The sequence below is a fragment of the Lynx rufus genome, unplaced genomic scaffold (assembly GCF_022079265.1).
Source record: "Lynx rufus isolate CCGP_SWC_20201006 ecotype Redwood Valley unplaced genomic scaffold, mLynRuf1.p SCAF_30, whole genome shotgun sequence".
Lineage (NCBI taxonomy): Eukaryota > Metazoa > Chordata > Mammalia > Carnivora > Felidae > Lynx > Lynx rufus.
This window is the reverse complement of record NW_025814846.1, coordinates 2,317,831-2,338,005: the sequence shown is the minus strand read 5'-3', so window position 1 is coordinate 2,338,005 and position 20,175 is coordinate 2,317,831. Positions and strand designations below refer to the sequence as shown.

Genomic DNA, 20,175 nt, shown 5'->3' with positions numbered 1-20,175 from the left:
ATTTCCCCTGCCCTCTGTTTTGCCCCTGCTCGTGCCCCTGCCCCAGGTTTGGGAGCCAGGACTCCCAGAACCTCTACAAGCTGCTGTGGAGTGAGGTATATGGGTGTTGCAGCCAAAGACAAATACCCCAGTGCTATTTATTCCCCAGTGACTCCAGGATGACAAGGCCTGCTTGACTTTCCAGAACAGCCTTGAGTTAACAGGACAGTTGATAGAGCCCCAGAGTTTGCATGAAGCAGGACCTTCTTCCTTGGCTTCATGTTTACTGGCTCCTGGCATGACTCTTCAACCTCAAGCTCCCTATTGTCAAAGTTTTATTGTTTCTTGCACTAAAGTGAGGTTCCAGGGAAGCAGGCAAGAGAAAGCAAAGGTGTACACCAGACTGCGGGGAGGGGGGGAAAACCTCTGAGCCTAAGGGGCTACTGTTCCTCTCTTGGGTAGGGCTAGGGGCAATTGTGGGATGAGAGCAGAGTGCTGAAGCCAGAGCACAGAGGCAGGGAGGGGAAAGGCACGTGCTTGTGGCAGAGACCGAAAGAGAAACCTGCCAAGCAGGGCATCCTCAACAGTGGAAGCATCCTTGCTGCTCTGCGCCACAGCCTGCCAGAGGGTCAGAGTGTTCTTCCCACTCAGGCTGAGAGCCACTTTGAGGCAACTCGCTGGGCTTTGGGGACAGGAGGTTTGCTCTTGGAGCAGTTGCAGAAAATGGCCAGAAACCAGCCTGCCTAAGAACCTGAAGGCATACTGGGGCCACACGTCTTTCACTTTGTTTACAGCCACACTCCATGCTCAGAAAAATCTCTGGCTCCCTTTCCAATTGCTCTCTTTCCCAGCCTAACCAGAACTCCTGTCTTCTCTCTCCACAGAGCCTACCTCTGTCTGAGACAGGTGCCTAACCTGGGACCTGTGCTTATTCAAGTCTGGGATACTCTTTAGATGACCTGGGCATAAAGAGACTTTCCCTTTTATTAAGCAACACAAATATTCATCTAGTCAAGTTGTGTCTGGGGGCAATGGGTTGGACTGGATGGCCTCCAGGAGTCCCTTCAAATTCTAATATTTAGCTTCCATGATAGTCTACAAAAATTCCCAAACCCTAGCCTGCCCCTGGGCATCAACAAGGCAGAACTTTTCTGCATGACCCCAAAAGGGCAAGAAAGAGGAGAGGACAGTGGGCTTTTTTCAAGTTAGCTGCAACCCAAGTGGTCATTAGCCTAGGCCTTATCCAAAAAGGCAGCACCTGATGCCCTACTGACCCACCTTTCTTCACTCTGGCTTTAGAAAAGCCACAGCAGAGTCACCATGGATTCCAGTGCTGCTTCCCTGAATCCAGGCTCAAGAGAAGCCAGCATCTAGGCACTGGGCAAAGCTCTGCCCTGTACCCAGGTCCAAAGACACCTTCCCCCCGCCACCCCGAGTTTCCCACTGAATCATAGAGTGGGACCATTCAAGGGCCTTATTTCTAACTGCCTGGTACCAGTCTGGTTTCTGGATGCTGGGTCTAGTCCAAAGCTGGGGAGGGCCCATCTTGTATAGTCTGCTACCTCTGCTCCTGAAACAAGTTTCCCTTTGGAGAGATTGGGGATAAAGCCCTTCAGGCAGTGGAAACCCCCCAAGAACAGGGACTCATTTCTCAGCTGTACCTTCCCTTTCCAAACAACTACAGTGCTTGGCCCTTCAAGGGTCAGGGTAAGAGGTGGTGGGCTATGACACCATCATCTGGTTGCTAATGAGAGCCTTACAACCCCAAGTAGGGCAAACTGTAGGCATGTGTCTGGCCCAGGCTCCTCTAAAGTGCCTTAGACAGTCCTCAGTTATAGCAAGAACTGAAGGGAACCTCTCCTTAAAGTTTGGAAAGTACTTTCTTATTATGTCCTTCGATGATACTATAACTCCCATCATTTAGACAAGGCTCAGAGAAGTTACGTGCTTTGACCAGGATCTCAGCCAGGTCGGACTCCAAAGCTATTCCATTGTGCTACACCATTGCGTTGTATTTGTGGTCTAGAAAGAACCAATAAAAATGGGAATGAGGACCCCAAATCCTTCAGCGTCCCTGAGAGAAACCCAGGAATGCTCGTTTCCATTCCTTGATGGCAATTCCTTGATGTTCTTTTGGCTACCAGGGGCTTCATGGAAAAAGAGTAGGCCATTTCTTTGGGAAATAGCCATCAGCCATAGAGCTCTTATGAGAGCTCAGAAGAATTGTCTTGGCACCATGTCTAAGCAGCAGGCCTCTAGTACCAACAGAACTGTACCCCTCATGTTTTTCCACTCACCTGGTAATCCAGCCACCCATCATGTATCCAGCCCCTGCTGCAGGTGAGGTCTTCCATTGGTTATCCTATAGACAGTTTATAGGAGCTGGTCCACTTCCCACAGCTACTAAATGATTCCTTATGTCTTTCTACCATACCACAGAGAGCTCTGTCTACCAGGATCTGTCCTAATGGAGGAAAGACCCGAGAGGATGTGTGAGGAGAGGGAAGGAGAAGGCTTCCTAATTGTACCCCTAAAGGACATTCTGAAACCCATTCTATTCTCCAGACATAGAGGGGATTATAGGGGGAAGAGGATTTGCACAGGATGCTTTATTCATTGTGAAGCCCCAAAAGGAACCCTAGAGGGAAGGAGGTGATGAAGGAAGCAACAGATAGCTGGGGAGCCCAGTTGCAGCAGTCATTGGCAAAGTGGTGAAGCAATTTACTAGTAAGAGGATGTGGAAATAGATTTATGGTCTGGAATTCCACTGATGTGAGTTCACCAGAGGGCCAAGGCTAGTGTGGATGATAGGACGAGGACATTTGTGAGTGAGCAGATGGCAGAGGTTTGAAAGAGAATAGCATGGCAGGGGCCTTTGCCAGCTACTTGGGGTTCAACAGCCAAAGCTGGCATAAAAGATAGCTTTGGGGGGCTGCTCAGCTACTGGCTCCTTGGGAAATGTAGTCTTGGCCTTAGGTCCCCCTTCATCCATCCTGAGTCAAATCTCTTTTCCTGAGTAGGAAAGGGTTAAGAACCCTGGAGGTGAACAAAGACTTCAATCCATGTGCAAGTACATGTGTTTCCTATAACTTCCGGTGGGTGCAAATAGATTCAGAGAAATTTAGAGCTAGAAACAGAGGCCCAGAGATGGAAGGTGACCTACCCAAGGTGAAGGAGCCCTGACCTGCTGACACAAAAGAGTGAGGGGGTGGAGCAGTCCCTGTCCCACACGGAACCCCTTCTTTCTTCTACCCACAGACTTCAGACTAGAAGTACTTGGCCCCCTTCAGGAGCCTGGCCAGGCAGGGAAAAGAGTAGCTGTAGCCTTTGTCAGAACTCTTCCCCCAAGGCATTCATTTTCCCTACTCCGGCCTCTGGACTGAAAGGCTCTCCACTGGCCTAATACCAGGATGTCCTGAGGCTGCCCTGGCACTGCCTCATCCCCCACCTCCCAGCCTAGAGGCTCCCCTAGACCATGTAAGCACAAAGAAGGAACCAGACTCTTTCTTTTAATTCATGTCAGGGCTCCCTCCAAGAGGACTTGGAGTGTGTCATTTCTTTATTCAAAAAACTTCCACTAGGGGTGGAGGGTGGGCTTCACGGAGAGATTGGCCTGGAGCAGGCCCAGTGCTGCTTTGGGGGTCAGCATCCAGTGTGAGATACTATGTACATAAACTATATATAATGTATATAAACTGGGATGTAAGTTTGTGTAAATTAATGGTTCATTCTTTGCAAATAAAGCTTTTTTCCCCATTCTTGAAATAGACTTAAGCACTACCTATATGCTAGGTTCTTCTTTGCAAGCGTTGTCACACATGAGCTAGGGGAAGGACCAAGGCACTCATGTCAGAGGGGGCAACAGAAGGAAGGAGGTCTGAATTTCCTGTCCCAACATCCCACATCCTCTCTGTGCGTCAGATCACACGTTCCCCATCCCTAACACCTTAGGTCTTTTCCTGTAATTGCCTTTCCAGTAAGCCAGAGGTCCTACAAAGAAAGGAACATTGTCCTGAGGCAGAGACACAGCACGGAGTTACCCTTAGCTTGACACTGTGGCATCTGTAATGGATATTTCATGCCTGAGCCCATAACAGCTTGGGTCTACCCAAGATCCAGCCTCCAGCCCCCCATGATGTATCATCCCATTTTGCAGATGAGGAGACCAATGCTTAAGGAATGATGCCCAACTAGAAAGGTTACTTAAACTTCCGAAGGGCTGTTGACAAGATCTTACACTGTAAATGTTCTTTTAAACATTCAGATGCCATGGAATTTAGGGCATAGTTTGCTCAAGGATAGGAAATGGGCAAAATAACTGGAGGAGAATAATTTCGTATAGCTGTCCAATTTCCAAAGTTCAATCACATTCAGTATCATTTGATCTTCCCAATGGCCTCTGAGGTAAGCAGGGGACGGATTCTTCATCCTACAGATGAGGAAATTCGGGCCCAGAGATGACAGATTGTTCCATGTCCTATGGCTTGAGGATGGTGGAGTCTGAACTCCAAGCACACAGGATCTCAAGGCACCCAGTCCTGTAGGAGTCTCGATGCCAGGAGATGGGGCTGCGTGAGAGCTAGAGAAGCAAAGCCATGATCAGGGATCCTAGGCCCTTAAAACAGACTACTTGGGGCACAATGAGTTTCAGAAGAAAAGCTTTTTATTCTGTCCATTATTTTCCTCAGTACTGATGCTGAGTGAGCATGAAAAACCTCGGGGTACTTCTCTCTTAGGGCTTTCCCTGAGCTTTGGGACTATTTCCCTTGTAATCACAAGGAAAAATCAGAGAAGTGCTGGAAGGAGAGAGATGGAGGAAGAAGAGGGGTCTAGAGAACAGCCAAATGGACAGCCCCGCCTCATATTGAGGTCTGGCCAAATCGGGAACAGGAGGCCCATAGGTGACTTTTGTCCTATTTCACAGGTTCCAGGCTGAGAAGCTGCTGGGGATGTCTGTCAAACTATCACCAGTTCCTGGGTCTCTGAGATGCCAAACTTGGTCTTATGCTGGTCAAACAGTTTGCGTAGGGCATCAGTATAGAGTGCGTGGTATTTAGCCACAGTCTCCTGGCTCGGGTTCTTGATCTTGGGCAGTGGTAGAGGCTTCCCAACTGCCAGAAGAGACACAGAAGGAAAAGGGGAAAGCATCAGAACAGCCCACTCCTTAGAATGGGCCTCGGCCCTCATGCCCAGTTTCTCCCCACCCTTACTGCAACCATGCCCCTTATCCTGGCCAGCCTCTCTGCCTCCAGACACAGCCAAACCCAAGGCTCAGCCTCAGAACTGGAGCCTATATCCTAGATGTGGCTGCCAGTGGAAAGGCTCACTCACCGATGGTGGTTACAGGCTGAGCATAGGGCAGTAAGCCCCAGGAGTTCTCAGTGAAGCCACGTCCATAGAAAGCACAAGGGTAGATGTGTACCATACTCTGGAACCACTTCTGGAATCGATTCACCAAGCCCCCAGGAGTGAAAATGTGCTGACTGTAGAGGTCTGCCTCCCCAAAGGCATAGGCAGGGATTAGAGGCACTCTGCAGAGGAAAGGCATATACTCTGATGGCCAGAAAGGTAGGTACCCTGCTGAAAGCCAGATGTGCTACCAGTGGTCCCTAGGTCTCCCTATAGGTTTCTCAGCACCTAACTTAGCTGGGCCTACGTCCAGACTAAGTGTGAGGGCCCCACTGTCTACCCCAGGCTGCCCGTAGGGGCAAAATATCAGTAAGCTAAAGGAAGCAAGTCCCAGACCCTCCTGTGAACCCACAGGTCTGAAACACTAGAAGATAAGACCCAAGGGCCATCTCATTTAGCTTTCTTCCCTTTAACCCAGACAGTAATGTTGGTTCTCTCTGACATGAGGTTACAGCCTTTTGTCGAGGTACTTTCGTATAGGTACTGGCCCAGATGAGAGGCTTGTGTGAGGCAGAGCAGCTCAGGGCTAGCCCTCTAGCCTTTCTTCATAAGCAGAAATGCCTCCAGGACATGGCCCAGGCTCTACTCCAACACAGAAGCAACTTTCTACCTCCCTTTTTGGATATAATTTCTTCAAAACCCCTTACTCCTTCCCTGCTAGGCTTTTGGAGCCCTTCTGCCCATTCTGGACCAGAGGTGTCCTTACCCATGCCGAAGGGCCATGCGTACAAAGCCAGTTCGGTTCTTCAAGACCAGGGTGGTAGAGCCTGGAAGGCTGTATTTGCACTCAGCCAGGCCACCAACCACCACAATCAGCATGTTGCCTGTGCCTCTGTGGGTAAGCAGAAAGTCCATGGAGGATTGGCTCACAGAGCAGGTCCCTGGTAGGCAGAAAATGCCAAAAGCTGATTGGCCACTTCCCACACCTCCTAACTTTCCTCCCTACATCTTCAAAGAGGGGAGAGCCTCACATCAGGCAGATGAGCCTTAGGTAGCTTTTTAAGACCAGAGAGGATCACTGAGTTGGCCTTGCTCTCACCCATTCCCCCAACACTTCTCCCTTAAGGAACCACGTTTCCTTTGGCTTTACATCCTAGGAGCCAACTCACCTGAAGACATGACATAGTCTCTGAGCAACGGCACCCAGAAAAAGGCTCCCAGTGTGAGAACATAAGGGGTGATACCAGGAAAGATCTTGGAGAAGCATAAGCCGTTTGTGGCAAACTGGCCAAACCACGAGTGGGACAAGACCCCATGAGGATGGCAGACAAGGATATAGTTGTCGCTGGGGGAGATATCATGAGTCTTCAACAGCTGTAGAGGAAAGTGGAGTCAGAAGGGGCATAGCCAAGGAAGAGTATTCCTCTTTATGGCCAGAGACCTGGAAGGGGAAAGGGCTGCTGTGTCCAGCCACACAGGCTGGGTAACACACAGCTCCAGGGGGCATCATTCATGTGGGCCTCAATGGGAATGATGCCCCCAACCTCCACCCTGGCCCAACCACTGGCATTGGAGTTGGGGCTGGGCCTGGGACCCAAGTGGGGATCTGGGGCTACTTACCCTGAGGGGGAAGTAATCACAGTAGTGTTTCCACAGGCGCCAATTCCTCACAGAGGTAACCCGGCGGCCACCTGAAAACGGAGCCAATGTAGCCAAGTTTTCCCCACTCCCACTGTCTTCTTCAGAGCCCTTGTCAATGAGCCATTGGGGGGCCCCTCACCCCCTACTGTTTCCTGGCCTTGTGACAATCAGGATGGGCTATGTCACATTCGGGCCAATTTGGGACAGGCCTGCATTTCTGCTTTATTAGCTGCCTTTCCCTTAACCTACTCCAGTTCTGATCTGGGCCTTTCTAGCACTTTTAAAAAGACCCCCTTCCCTCAGCTTCTCTAAGCCAGGTAGGGACAGGCTTGAGGACTTCTTGGGAATTGGCCAGAGTCTCTTAGAACTATAATAAGAGAAGAGGAAAAAGCCTGTGGCAGGTACCAACGCAGCCCCCAGGGGGGCCCCTACCTCGCTCAGGGGTCTTCCAGTCATAAGCCAGCCAGGTGAGAATGAGCACAGTGACCGGCCAGTACGATGTGAACACCACCAGGTACAGGTTGACAAAGATTACGGTGATTACTGCAGGGAAGCCCAGCCCAGAGTTAATGAATTATGAACAGTCCTTCACACTTGCCCTCCCTCTTGGGGTCTCTCCACCTCAAGGTCACACACACTCCGCCCACATGCTCACTCAGTGCTCTTGCTTCCTCTCCTTAGCACATGGTCTCTGTGCCCACGTCCCCAGCCCTCCATCTCCTCTCTGTCCTTGAGAACCTGCTTCAGGTCTGGAAAACCAGATGTTTTCCTCTCCAGCTGTGGTCCATGCAGTAAGCCCTCTACTCCCCAGGACCTGCTCCAGCACTGCTCTGGGCTGTGTTCAATGGCAGGGAGCCAACGATGGGTCACATTGATCCAACCACTAGAGGTTGGGAGTCCTGGGACAATAGAGCCAGGAGCAGTTTTCCTCCAACTCACATTTTCTTCTCCAGATCTTCTCTGTGAGGCATCAGTGGAGGGAATACAAGAGAAAGAGAAGACCCAGTATCAGCCAGGTTGGGAGTACACAAGTTCACAAATGAGAAACAAAGGAAAGGGCAAGGTGGGGCAGAATCAGATACTGGACTGTGTCAAGCTCCAGTAAGACAGGAGCACTGTAAGGTAGAATAATTAGGACAGACTTAATGGAGATGAGTCCTAGGGAGCCGCACTCACTTAGAATTATTACCAGACTCAGTTTTTAAAACAGCTGTGAATGAGACTGTGTGAGAGAAAGTGGGTCAAAATAAAGGTTAGAAAAGACAAAAAACACTTCCAACTGGACATGGCAGATTGAACACAAGTTTTTATCTTTTTTTAATGTTTATTTTTGAGAGAGAGAAAGAGAGTGAGTGGGGGAAGGGCAGAGAGAGAGGGAGGCACAGAATTTGAAGCAAGCTCCAGGCTCTGAGTTGTCAACACAGAGCCTGATGCAGGGCTCAAACCCACAAGCTGTGAGATCATGACCTGAGCTGAAGTCAGACGCTTAACTGAGCCACCCAGGCGTCCCACAAGTTTCTATCTTGACTCCTTGCCGAGGCCTCGCTAAAGTTACCATAAGAATGTTTTAAAAAGTATAGATCTGCAAGAAGAAAAAGAATTAGAGAGATACCAACAAGAGTGGACAAGAGATACCAGCAAAATGTTTGCATGCTTGAAAGTAGTTGAAGGAAGGAGTAAGTGACTTCAAGGAAAGAAAGCTGAAACCTAGTTACCTGCAAGGGGAATGGCTACAAGAGCAAGCCTGTTTGTTGTAGAAAATATAGGAAAGACTCATAATTTGGAGTCATTAGATGTGACAAAAAGCACTGTGAGGCACAAAGCTTGATTGAAAGTCTATCAAAGAGGTAGTTAGAACCCCAGGTCCAATCCCCACCCCTACACCATTGGACAATGGGAGAACTATTCTCTGAAAAATTGAACCGAAGAGACTCTAAACTCAGACACTTATAGTAGACACAGCTAAAACATTCTATATGCAGCCAAATTGTGAATCCAGTATGAAAGAATAAGGACCATCTCAGACATATAGTCTCAGAGAGTTTATCTCCCATGTCTGTTTCTCAGGAAACTACTGGAGGATGTATGTGGTCCATCAAGGTAAGAGAGTAAACCAAGACAGAGGAAGGCATGGGATCCAGGAAAAAAAGGAGCCAATGGAGGAAGAACTGACCAGGGCCAGGGCTAGGGTGAGGCAAGCAAGGTGCTTAGGACACAAAATTTAAGAAGACACTCTCAGGGTCAGGCAAGTACTGACCGAATACTTGCACAACCCGGAGAGTGAGCACCTTCTTAAATTATGCACCCAAGGTACCTCAAGGGCCCTGGAGGTGAGAGCTATGTGTAAGACCAGATTGTAACAGGAAGATGCTGGGCTCCAGCAGAAATATCCTCAAGGAAATAAACAATGGGGGACAGGAGAGGACCTTACAGATTCCTGATGTGTTCACTGATATTGAGAGATTAATATGTCTGTGGAGAGTTTGAAGATGAATTGGTGTAACTAATAGATAGCTAATAGAGCATAAATGAAATTTAAAATGAGGCAATTGTAAGTTCCAGAGAAACAAAAAATTGTACAAGAAAGGAAATATACTCTCAGTACACTAAATGGCTCACCTAGGGATATTCCTAGTCATAGTCAGGCATTTAACCAAACCTGTGCTACAACAATCTCGGGAGGATGAAGGAAATGGACAGATCTAGCAGTAGTGTATAGAACCAAATTCTCATCTTCCATATTAGAAAGTCAGTGACAATATCTAAAGTTGTTAAATCAGAAACTAGCAATATTTAGACATTTTAAACAGTAAAATGTAGACACGTGGAGATAAATACCAGAAGAAAAAGCTAACAAAGCTGAAAATGGCTACCTCTAGGGAACAGATGTAAGGGTGAAACAAAGGCCAGCAGTTTTTAGCTTTTGATATACTCCTTATAAAACTATTGGACCTTTCAAGAAATAGAGTCATAGGTCTAGTCCAGAGGACACCTCCCTGTTTCCCTTGGGCTTTGCTCAAACCAGATGGTGTTGGGGACATCTTGTGAGGCAATGTGGCCTCAGGTAGAGTGCCCTGACAGTGAGATGAATCCTGGCTCTGCCATTTACCATGAGTCTGCTCTCAGACTAGTCACTGAACTTCATCTGCCAAGTGGGAATTACACTACCAATGTCTGCCTTATCTTCCTCATAGACTTATTGTGAGGGTCTTCTCTCAAAAGCCTTTAGGGTCCAAAGGGATATGATTCCATGAACAGAGTGAAGAGCTTGGAAGGTTCCAAGGGGCCATTTGCTCCACCCACCCCATGTGAGCTAGCAAGGGAAGGGGGAGTGCTGGAACCCACATTTCCTAAGGCCCAGGCCTAGAGCCCTCCTGCCTGTTCCATACTACCTCTCTGTATGTCCCACAGGCAGACTCTAATTAAGACCTCTCTGGGACAGTTTGCCCCCTGCACTCATCTCCCTTTCTGTCGCACACCTCCTTCAGCCTCTGCTCCACCTCAAACTGGGCCCTAAGCCCTCCATCTTGCCTTTTCCGTTTCTTTTGCCCATATCTTCTGATCATCAAGCCTTATTAATTCTGTTCCAATTTCTCAAATCTCTCCTTTTTTTCCCTCTTGTCTCCATCCCAATTACTACTGGTCTGGTATGAATCACTACCGTCTCTCACCTGGATGATTTCAACAGCCTCTTCCTATAACCAATTTGCTACACAGAGCTATAGTGATCTCTTGAAAACACAAATCTGATGCTGTCGTCCTGTGCCAAACCCTATCATGGCTCCACATGACCCTCAGGAAAAAGTCCAAACCCTATTCCTTAGTTTACAATGCCCTGCACCATCATCCCCAAACTGCCTGCTTCTCCAGTATCCTTTCTTCTGTCTCCCATTCATTCACTCGATATGGATTGGGCATCAGTTCTGTGTCTCTTGCCCCTCATCCCGCTTAACCACTGTCAGCTCCTTGAATGCTTTTTGCTCTCCCTCATCCTAGCCTTGTCATGTGTCACACCCACTCTCTGCCCTGAACAATCCTCCTTCTTCACCTAGTTCCTATTTGTGCTTCAAGAGTTAACTCATTCAACAGAAAAAAATGGGCAAAGGTTATGAATGGGCAGTTACCAGAAATTTTAAATGAGGCAATTATGAATTAGACTGCACCCTGGACTAACATGTGCTCCAGGGACACATCCAGATCCAACCTCCCAATCAGCATTGAGTGAGCTGAGGCAAGAGGTAGGGAAAGAAATTCATAAGCTGGAATCAGGCCCTTGTGGGCTCAATTCCCAGGCCAGTTACTCTGCTTCCTAAGCTGTGTGATCTTGGACAGACCACTTACACTACATGTACCTCAGCTTCCTCATCTGTACAATGGAGATTATTTGACACATAAGGTGCTTAGAACAGTGCCTGACGTGATAAAAGGGTGCAATTAATGTTAGCTAATATGAATGTTAGCACTTATTATGTATGTGTGGCTATTGGTATATATATTAGTGCTTATTATGTATGTGTGGCTATTGGTATATATTGGTATATATATACCTATATATATATATATATATATATATATATATATGCCAATGTATATATATATATATACACACCAATAGCCACACATAGATAATATATATGTATATATTATATATATAATATATTACTATATATATAATACTATACTATATATAATAGTATATAATATACATATTAATATATAATTATAATATTAATATTAATTAATATATAACTAGTTATATAAATATATAGTATATATTAATATATAATAATATAATACATTATAATATAATAATTATTATATATTTAATATTATATAATATAATGAATATATAATTTATAATTATATATAATTATAATATATAACAATTAATATGTAATACTATGTAATATATAATACTATATATATTATGTAAATATATATATGTGCATTATATATATATAGTATTATTATGCATAATAATAGCTTCTACATCATGAAGCTGGTGTGAGGCTAAAACGAAGAAATAGGTGTGAAAATACCAGGTACAAATTACCTAATACATATGAATTTCTTTCTGCTGGTCTCTTCCTGCTCTGATTGCTAATCATTCCTAGGTTAACACTGCTCTTTTCAGCACAGAGGGGTCCTGGTGCCCACCCCAGGCAGGCCTCCTAGCCTCCCATTGTCTGTCCTCTAGCCCACGCTCCCTATTCACTGGCAAGCCCCAGACTCCCAAGGCCTACCTGCAGTCCTTCCCAGATATCTTACAAGGTCATTTGGTTCACACCCTTGCCTCCAGCTAGTACTCACTTAAACCACCTGACAAGTGAGAATTTTTTCCCAGCCCCTCCCCCTCCCACAGGGATGCTTTGCTTCAGCACCTAGAATACAGTGGCCAGCATCTAAGTAACTCAGAAAGTGTTTGTGGTATAGATAGTAGCGGAAAAAATGGCTGGATAAATGGATGAATTGCTCTGGACAAGAGGTTTTCAGAGCCTTCGTCTGCCACCAGGCTGCTATTCCCCACTGGTGGTTCATGAACAGCTAAGTCCTTTTGCAGCTAAGTCCTTTTCCTTGACTAGCCTCAGTGAAACTGCTCCACATCTTCCCAAAACATGCCTGGCATGCCCCAGCGTAGACCCAGGAGAGCTCCCCATTCACATCTGCATCAAGGCTCGCTTGCACACACGCATAGGCACCCTTGCATAGGCACACACCTCTATGCACACACACACACACACACACACACACATACACACAATCATATACACTCAGAGATTCCATGAGTACCACCACCAGGCACGTCAGGCAATGTCTGGGATGACCCGGGTTTTGGCATTCAAAATCCTGCTAAACCCTAAAACCCCTCAGTCCCAGGCATACCAGGGCAGTTGGTCACCCTACCAAAGGCTGAAGACTCACCAATAAGAAAGACACTTAGGGGCCACTGAAAAACAGCAAAGACCTCCAGGGCAGTCTTAAGGTCCTTCTTAGAGGGCAAGAACATCATCCTCGCGGTCTCCAGAGACTCCAGGTGAGTGCTGTTCCTTTGGTTTCCTAGGCTTGATTGCTCAGGAGCCTTCAATATTTCCTCTCTTCATGCTTTCTTCTCCAACCCCTAGCTAGTCTCCACCCCCCACATGACAGCAGGGACGCATGCCGCCTCTGCTTGCCCAGCTCCTTCCAGCAGTCTACCCACATGCACTTTTACCCACTTGGGCACAGCCTAGGCTGAGATTGTGACACCCCCTTGCACACCTGCGTAGAGAAATGCAGACGAAACTCTGGTGTGGGAAGTGAGTAGGAGGGGGTTTTGGGGCTGATGAGAGGCCTCCAGAGCCAGTGTCATTGGTGGGGAGAGGCAGGCAGGGAGGAGCCCAGGGCACCCACTTGCCTGGTGGCCTGCATTTCCATTCACGACACCCAGTTGTGTGTGCATAATCTCTCAGTGACAATGTGATTGCAGGGGAGGAGAGAGAAGGTCATAGGTCATGCCTAGAAATAGCTTTGGTCTTTGGTCAGTCCGGGAGAACTCATTACTCCCCATGAACAGACATCAGATATAGGTCTCTGAGCATATGGTAGGTGCTGCATGATTTTTTTATTGAATGAATAAATAAATGTAAGTACATATCAAATTATTCTGTGTAAATAAAATTCTAGAACAGACAAAAACTAACCCATCGTGAAAAAAATCAGAGTAGTGGTTGCCTCAGCTAGTGAATTGACCAGGAATGGGCATGATGGAAATGTTGGGAGTGACAACAATGCTCTCTATCTTGATGGAGCTTTGAGTTACACAGGTGAAATCAGGGCATCTGGGTGGCTCAGCTGGTTAAGTATCCAACTTCACCTCAGGTCACCATCTCACGGTTCATGAGCTCGGGCCCCACATTGGGCTCTCTGCTCTCAACCCAGAGCCTGGAGCCTGCTTTGGGTTCTGTGTCTCTCTCTCTCTCTGCCCCTTCCCCACTCATGCTTTGTGTCCCTTCCTCTCTCAAAAATAAATAAACATTAAAAAATTTTTTAAATAAAAAAAAAACTGAGTTACACAAGTCAAAAACTCATTTGTCAGAGCTCAGTAAATGTACACTTAAGATTTGTGCATTTCTGGGGCGCCTGGGTGGCGCAGTCGGTTAAGCGTCCGACTTCAGCCAGGTCACGATCTCGCGGTCCGTGAGTTCGAGCCCCGCGTCAGGCTCTGGGCTGATGGCTCAGAGCCTGGAGCCTGTTTCCGATTCTGTGTCTCCCTCTCTCTCTGCCCCTCCCCCGTTCATGCTCTGTCTCTCTCTGTCCCAAAAATAAATAAACGTTGAAAAAAAAAATTAAAAAAAATAAAAAAATAAAAAAAAAATAAAAAAAAGATTTGTGCATTTCTCTGTATGTAAAGTTTACCTAAAAAGCAAACAAATATTGAATTCTCTCTAATGCTAAAGTAGGGGGAAAGAATACTTAAATGCATATAGAATGTATTGATGGATGGATAGAGAAATACATTCATAGATAAATGTACAATAAATCAAATTAGCAAAATTTTATCTGTACAATCCATGTAGTGGGTATTCACTTCACAATTCTTTCAACTATGCTGTAGGTTTGAAATATTTTATAATAGAATTTTGCCAAAAAAGGTGCCTCAAAATCATAATAAAAAATTAATTTCAAAAATGTGATTTGTCCACGCATGTACATGTGACTTTGCATATGTGAATATATATCTAAAAAGGTGAAAAAAAGTATCTAGTTGTCAACTTACAGTTATATACCCACATATATATCTGCCATCTCTGAGCATGTGTCTCTGTGCTCTGGGGATGTGTGACTGTGAAAGCATCTAAGTCCAGCCAGGTGTGTGCTATGGGCCAAGTAGATGAAATTGTGAAAGATTGGAAGGGTTTCTTAAAGCAACATACAATTAATGAGGGCACAGTATATGCCAGGGACTGTTCTAGGCAGCTGGGTTATATCAGTGAGCAAAACATTTTAAAAATTCCTGCTTTTGTAAAGTTTACATTTTGGTAGGCAAAGACAGATGATAGACATTAATTAATTACCTAACTATATAGTGTGTTCTAAGGTGGTAAGTGCTATGAGAAAAGAAAAATAGTTTGAACCCAGTAAGAAGGAGCCAGAGTGCTGGGGGTGGGGGTGGGGATTAGGTAGGGAGAGCAGACTCTACAATTTTAAAAGGCCACTGAAAAGTTGGCATTTGGGCAAAGAGATGAGGAAGCAAGCCACATGGCCATCTGGACTGAGAATGTTCTGTGATGAGGGCACAACCAATGCACACACCCTAAGATGGGGTGTGTCTGACAGGTTTCGAGAAGCAGAAGACTTGAGGTGAATGAGGAGAAAGGAGGAGGAAGGAGAGGCCAGAGAGCATGGTAGGGTCAGATGGTGTACAGCCTTGGCCATTTACTTTGATTGAAATGGGAAACTGTTGTGAGGTTTTGAGTGACAGATTCAAACAGAGACAGGATTCCTTATGGTTTTAAAAGGCCAGTGAAGAAGAAGGAGGCTTTTGAGGGGCTAGGGCAATAATCCATGTGAGAGATGATGGTGGCTCGGGCCAGATTGGTGGTAGTCAGGATGGTGAGAAGTGGCTGGATTCTGGATGTCTCTTCTGAAGCAGAGATCCCATGTGGGCACTCTCCTCTCTCATGCTCTGATGCTTTTACAGGGGAGTCCCATTGGGGAGCAGCTCCCCTGGGTCTTGGCCTGGGTAACTTCCTTGCATTCAGCCTTGTCCTGTCCAGTTTTGCAAGAAGTATGTGGAGGGTGTTAGGTGCAATTCATTTGCTTGGCTGGAATAGTGGTTCTGTTGAAGGGGCTGGTGGGAATTCAGGCTGCAAAGGGCAGCAGAGTCAGTCTCCAAAAGAGCCTGGCACAGGGATGAGGAGTTTGGTCTTAATCATGTGGACGCCGAGGAGGCAAGATCAGCTTGTGAGCAGGGATGGTGACTTGTGCCAAATGCTACATGAGGACTACTACAGGGCATGAGATGAATGTCAAAGCCTAGGGTCCCATATGTCCCTGTGATTGACACATAGGCTCACCCTTTTCAACTTTCTAATGCAGACTTGCAGGACCAGCTCCACGTCCATGGACTGTGAGTTGATTGGCTCATGGGGACCTTACCTAGGACAGAAAAGCCTGCTGGCCCAAATCTCTCTCTTCATTAGACTGACTTTATGGTTTGGGGTAGAGGTAGCCCACTCTTTATTTAGGCTCCTGCTAGGGAAACTTTCTGAGACTATCCCCTATTGGGGAAGAAAACTCCATGAACATTGAATACAGATGAGTGGTGAGGGATAGAGAAGGCCCGACCAATAGGAAATAGTCCAACCTGAGTATTTGGTGTGGAGGTGAGTGGGAAGAGGAGCCACACAAGTGATGGCCAAAGTTCTGGCTCCAACCCTGGGTGGATAGTGGGGATGGGGAATGTGGAAGGAGGAGCACTTCTTGCAGGGTGGGTGGAGCAAATGGTAAGCCTAGTTTGGGCCACCATTTGGGAGAGGGGTCTGTGAGAAGAGCAGGACCTATGATGGCTAGCAAAGCTAGTTGCTGGTCTCTAAAATGTGTCCTGCTGACCCCAGGCTTTCAGAGACATGCTCCAGGGACAACTACAGTGGAAACCAAGCATAGGATCCTGGACTTGCCAGATCCCACTTGAAAGAGAGCACCAGCTCTCTTTTAATCTGCTTTCAATTGGAATTCCACAGAAGACAGTATTTGACAAAAGAGTGAGTGGGGGAAGGGAAGGTGCCTCAAGGCCTTTGGGGAGTTAGCAGGGAAAGGATCTGTACTTCCTTGCCAAGGAGAAGTTGCCTCAGCCTGGCCAGGATGGGCTGTTGCACCAAGCGCGTGGGGCCCAGGGACAGTCCCAAGGGCCAGCAATACAGCAGCAAGTGGACATTGTGGCCTGCCTGAAAAGAGGAAGAGCTGCCTGCTAGAGAGGAAGAATGTAGGGAGGGGGCTAGGGCGGGGTGGGGGCCGTGTATGCTACCCCCTCTATTGAGCCATCCCTGACGGAGTCATCATTCACATTAAGCCTGGCCCTGAGGACTTGTTTTGTTATTCCAGTGCCTCTTCATGCATCTGTCCACCAACCCTGACTCCTCACCACCCTCCAGCCCCTGCAACCTAGTCTGGGAGTTCTTGGGGGCAGAAACTGGGTGGTACTGGGTCTTACTGTTCTCATATGCCCAGCTCCTAACACAAGCCACACAGTAGCAGACACTGACATGAGTTATAAAAATGCCCAAGTAGGGTGAGGCTCAGCCTGTGTGGAAGGCACTGGGCAAATCTCTGGGGCTTGGTTTCCTCAAATGTAAATAAATGAGTATTGCCTCTTAGACTTGTGAGAATCCAGACAAGTGATGGCCACTTTGTGAACTGTGAAATGGTGTTTACATGTAGGTTGCTGCTATCACTATGATTGAGAGGAGTGGGGAGGGGAATACAGGGCACTGAGGAAAGAAGGCCCAGAGTTCAGCTGGGCCTGCTCTGGACTGAACTTCCCTCCAAGCAGTGTTACCTCAGAGAAACAGAATCAACAACAGTGTGAGCATTTGGAATCTTCTAGAAACTCTGCATGGGCACAGAGAAAGCCACGTGCCCAGCTGATGCACCTGCAAGTGTCCTACCATCCTAATGATGAGGGAGCATAAGGCAAGCTGAAGACAAAGCACAAGCTAGCATACCCTGTCCCCTGCAGGTGGGCTATGTGTGATGTTCCTCAGTCACTCCTGGCTGCCAAGGACAAAGGAAAGGAAAGAAAACAAATGGTTAACTGATAGAGACCATAGGACTGGAGTCTCCACCAGTTTGCAAATGTCTTAGTAAATTATAAGAAAAGGACAATCTTATCAGTAGCCTAATCTCCAGAAACCTGTAGACTCAAGTTTCCTGGAGCCCCAACATCACCCTCCCCTCCATAGTGAGGTGGGGAACAAAGGCAAGAAGGAAATGACAGGTAAAATTAAATTTCCTTATAACCTGCAGCCCATTGACAAACACTTGAGGCAAATACAGAGTATAACATGTCTCCAGGAACCCCCTACTGTCCTAACATTAATGCCTTACTGGAGGAAAAACAACCTTGCCTTGACAATAGCTAGGCTTCCAGTATCTTGTGAGTGTTCTTTAGCATATGAAGGTCCTTCTGGAGGCCTCCTTTTTGCCTTTATCTCCCCTAACTCCATAGTATATAACCACTCTTCACAACCCCAGCACAGCTCATCATGCCCACAGGTCCTGTCCCCATGCTTTAACAAAATCACCTTTTTGCACCAAGAATTCTTTCTTGGCCATCGGCTCTGAACCCCCACCACTCCCAAACCCCATCACCAACACCAAAGAGAGAAACAGTCAGGACTGTTTGGGAGCTTCCAAGTCTTCAGTCCTATCCCCCTCCATTATCTCCCCACCCCACCCTCTCAAAATCCCTGGAGATTCTGAGGCTCAGAGACTGTCAGAGCAGGAAAAGCTCTTTCAGCTTCTAATTGCAAGCCACCCAAGGAAGGCTCCTCAGGGCCTTCATTGAGCCCCTTGCCAATGAAATCCTTCTTCCTGCTCTCTGAACCAGGTCCAACTCCCCACTGGTCCTACTCTGGGCCTCTGGAAACAGACAAAAAGTAAAGTCAGTCCTTCCCTTACATAGCAGTTTTCACTTTACCCAGGTAGGGTTACCAGATAACATACAGGATGCCAGTTACATTCGAATGTCATGTAAGCAAAGAATAATGTTTTAGTAGAAGTACATACCAAATAGTGCATGGGACATACTTCTAAAACATTATTCATTGTTTATCTGGAATTCAAATTTAATTCTATTTTACCTTTATTTGCTAATTTTGGAAACACTATAACCCAGGATTATGTGGTCAGCAGTTGCCATACTGTGGCAGCCAGGGCCAAGCCCTGTCTACCACATCCAGAAAACAAATTCCACTCTGACCCAGGAGGCCTGTGTGTCACCTGTGATTTCTCAGCCGCCCCAGAAATCAGGTTAGCTCCCATCCCTTGCACTTAATGGTTTAGTTAAATTCTCTCAAAGTGTTGCCACTATGCTAGGGGATTTTTCCTGCATGCCCCACACTCACCCCCATCCCATCTATCTCTTCTGCTTGCTGGTCAAGGCTTTCAGGCATTCTGGCTCAAGTACCTGTTTTCCCTTTCTCTTATCTGGCAAACTAAGAAGGATCAGGGGATAGAGGCTTGACCAAGAAACCAGAATGGAAGGTTACTGATGGGGGAAAAGAAAGGCCAATACTCAAGCAGTTGGAAGGTGCCAGAGCCAGTCCTTAATGCCTCAGAGGACTGGAGATAGCCACTCTCCTCTGCCCTGGTGGACAATGGCTACCTCTCCTATTTCCAAATAGCCCCAGGATTTGGGGGCCCCACATGGCCATTTCCTCCAGACAACTCACCCCTACCTCTAACCTTATGCCACTGGCGATAGTAATGAGTCTCAAACTCTCCCATGTGTGTTTCATTCATTCCCTTAGCAGATGTTGAAGGGAGATAAGAGAAGCTACTCTGAGTATATAGACCATCAATGAGAAGGAACAAAGGGAGAAACAGGACTAGAACAGGACTAGAACAGGGCTAGAACCCTAGTCAAGAAGTTGTGAACCCCTGTCCCAAAGTTCAGCTTCAATTTTGTATGTCATTATGTAGTTACTTGTTTTTTGTTGTCTTTCCTTATTTGACTATAAGCTCCTTCAGGTTAGGGATCTTTGTCCATTTTGTTCACTGCTATATCCACAGTGGCTAGAATAATGCCTGGCATATCGTAGGACTGATAAATGGCAACTTAATGAATGAATAGAGTAGCAAAGCAGGGGAGGGGTAAGAACAGGGTCAGGAACAAGGGGGTCAGTACAGAAACCAAGCATGAGCCGAGCAGGAAACTCACATGACCTTAGATCCTTAAGGGCCAGGTGGGAGGATGAGGAAAGAGCAAATCCTCAGTGATGGGTTATAAACCCTTCAGTGACAGCTTCCTTGTTGTCAAAGCTCACATTGCCCCTTACACATTCCGACACAGCCCAGTGAGGTAATCCCTCATCAGCCAGTGTTGGGGAAACAGTAATTCCCCAGATGTCCAGGAGCTATAGGCACTGGACAAGATGAAAATAATTTCTTCACATCCTCTCTCTTTACACTGAAATATCATTGTGTTCTATTGTGTCTAATAAGGAC

The 20,175-nt window shown here is 46.8% G+C and overlaps 1 protein-coding gene across 1 annotated transcript; it reads right to left on the bottom strand.

The window, feature by feature from the left end:
• Positions 1 to 4,935: 4,935 nt before the first annotated feature.
• AWAT2 (acyl-CoA wax alcohol acyltransferase 2) lies at positions 4,936 to 12,976 on the bottom strand. The gene is made up of 7 exons (XM_047092477.1): positions 12,892 to 12,976; positions 7,402 to 7,512; positions 6,949 to 7,019; positions 6,498 to 6,702; positions 6,095 to 6,269; positions 5,311 to 5,510; positions 4,936 to 5,090 (listed from the first exon to the last, which is right to left on the bottom strand). The coding sequence occupies exons 1-7, from the start codon at positions 12,974 to 12,976 to the stop codon at positions 4,936 to 4,938; spliced, it is 1,002 nt and encodes a 333-aa protein (XP_046948433.1).
• Between the last annotated feature and the right edge of the window lie 7,199 nt (positions 12,977 to 20,175).

What these genes read in the sequence shown, in the direction of transcription:
- AWAT2 (XM_047092477.1), bottom strand. Translation starts at nt 12,976, where the DNA reads ATGTTCTTGCCCTCTAAGAAGGACCTTAAGACTGCCCTGGAGGTCTTT. An exon ending in GTGATTACTTCCCCCTCAGG is followed by an intron (nt 6,703 to 6,948) that starts GTAAGTAGCCCC and finishes TTTCCTCTACAG; the next exon opens with CTGTTGAAGACTCATGATAT. An exon ending in CGCATGGCCCTTCGGCATGG is followed by an intron (nt 5,511 to 6,094) that starts GTAAGGACACCT and finishes TTTCCTCTGCAG; the next exon opens with AGTGCCTCTAATCCCTGCCT.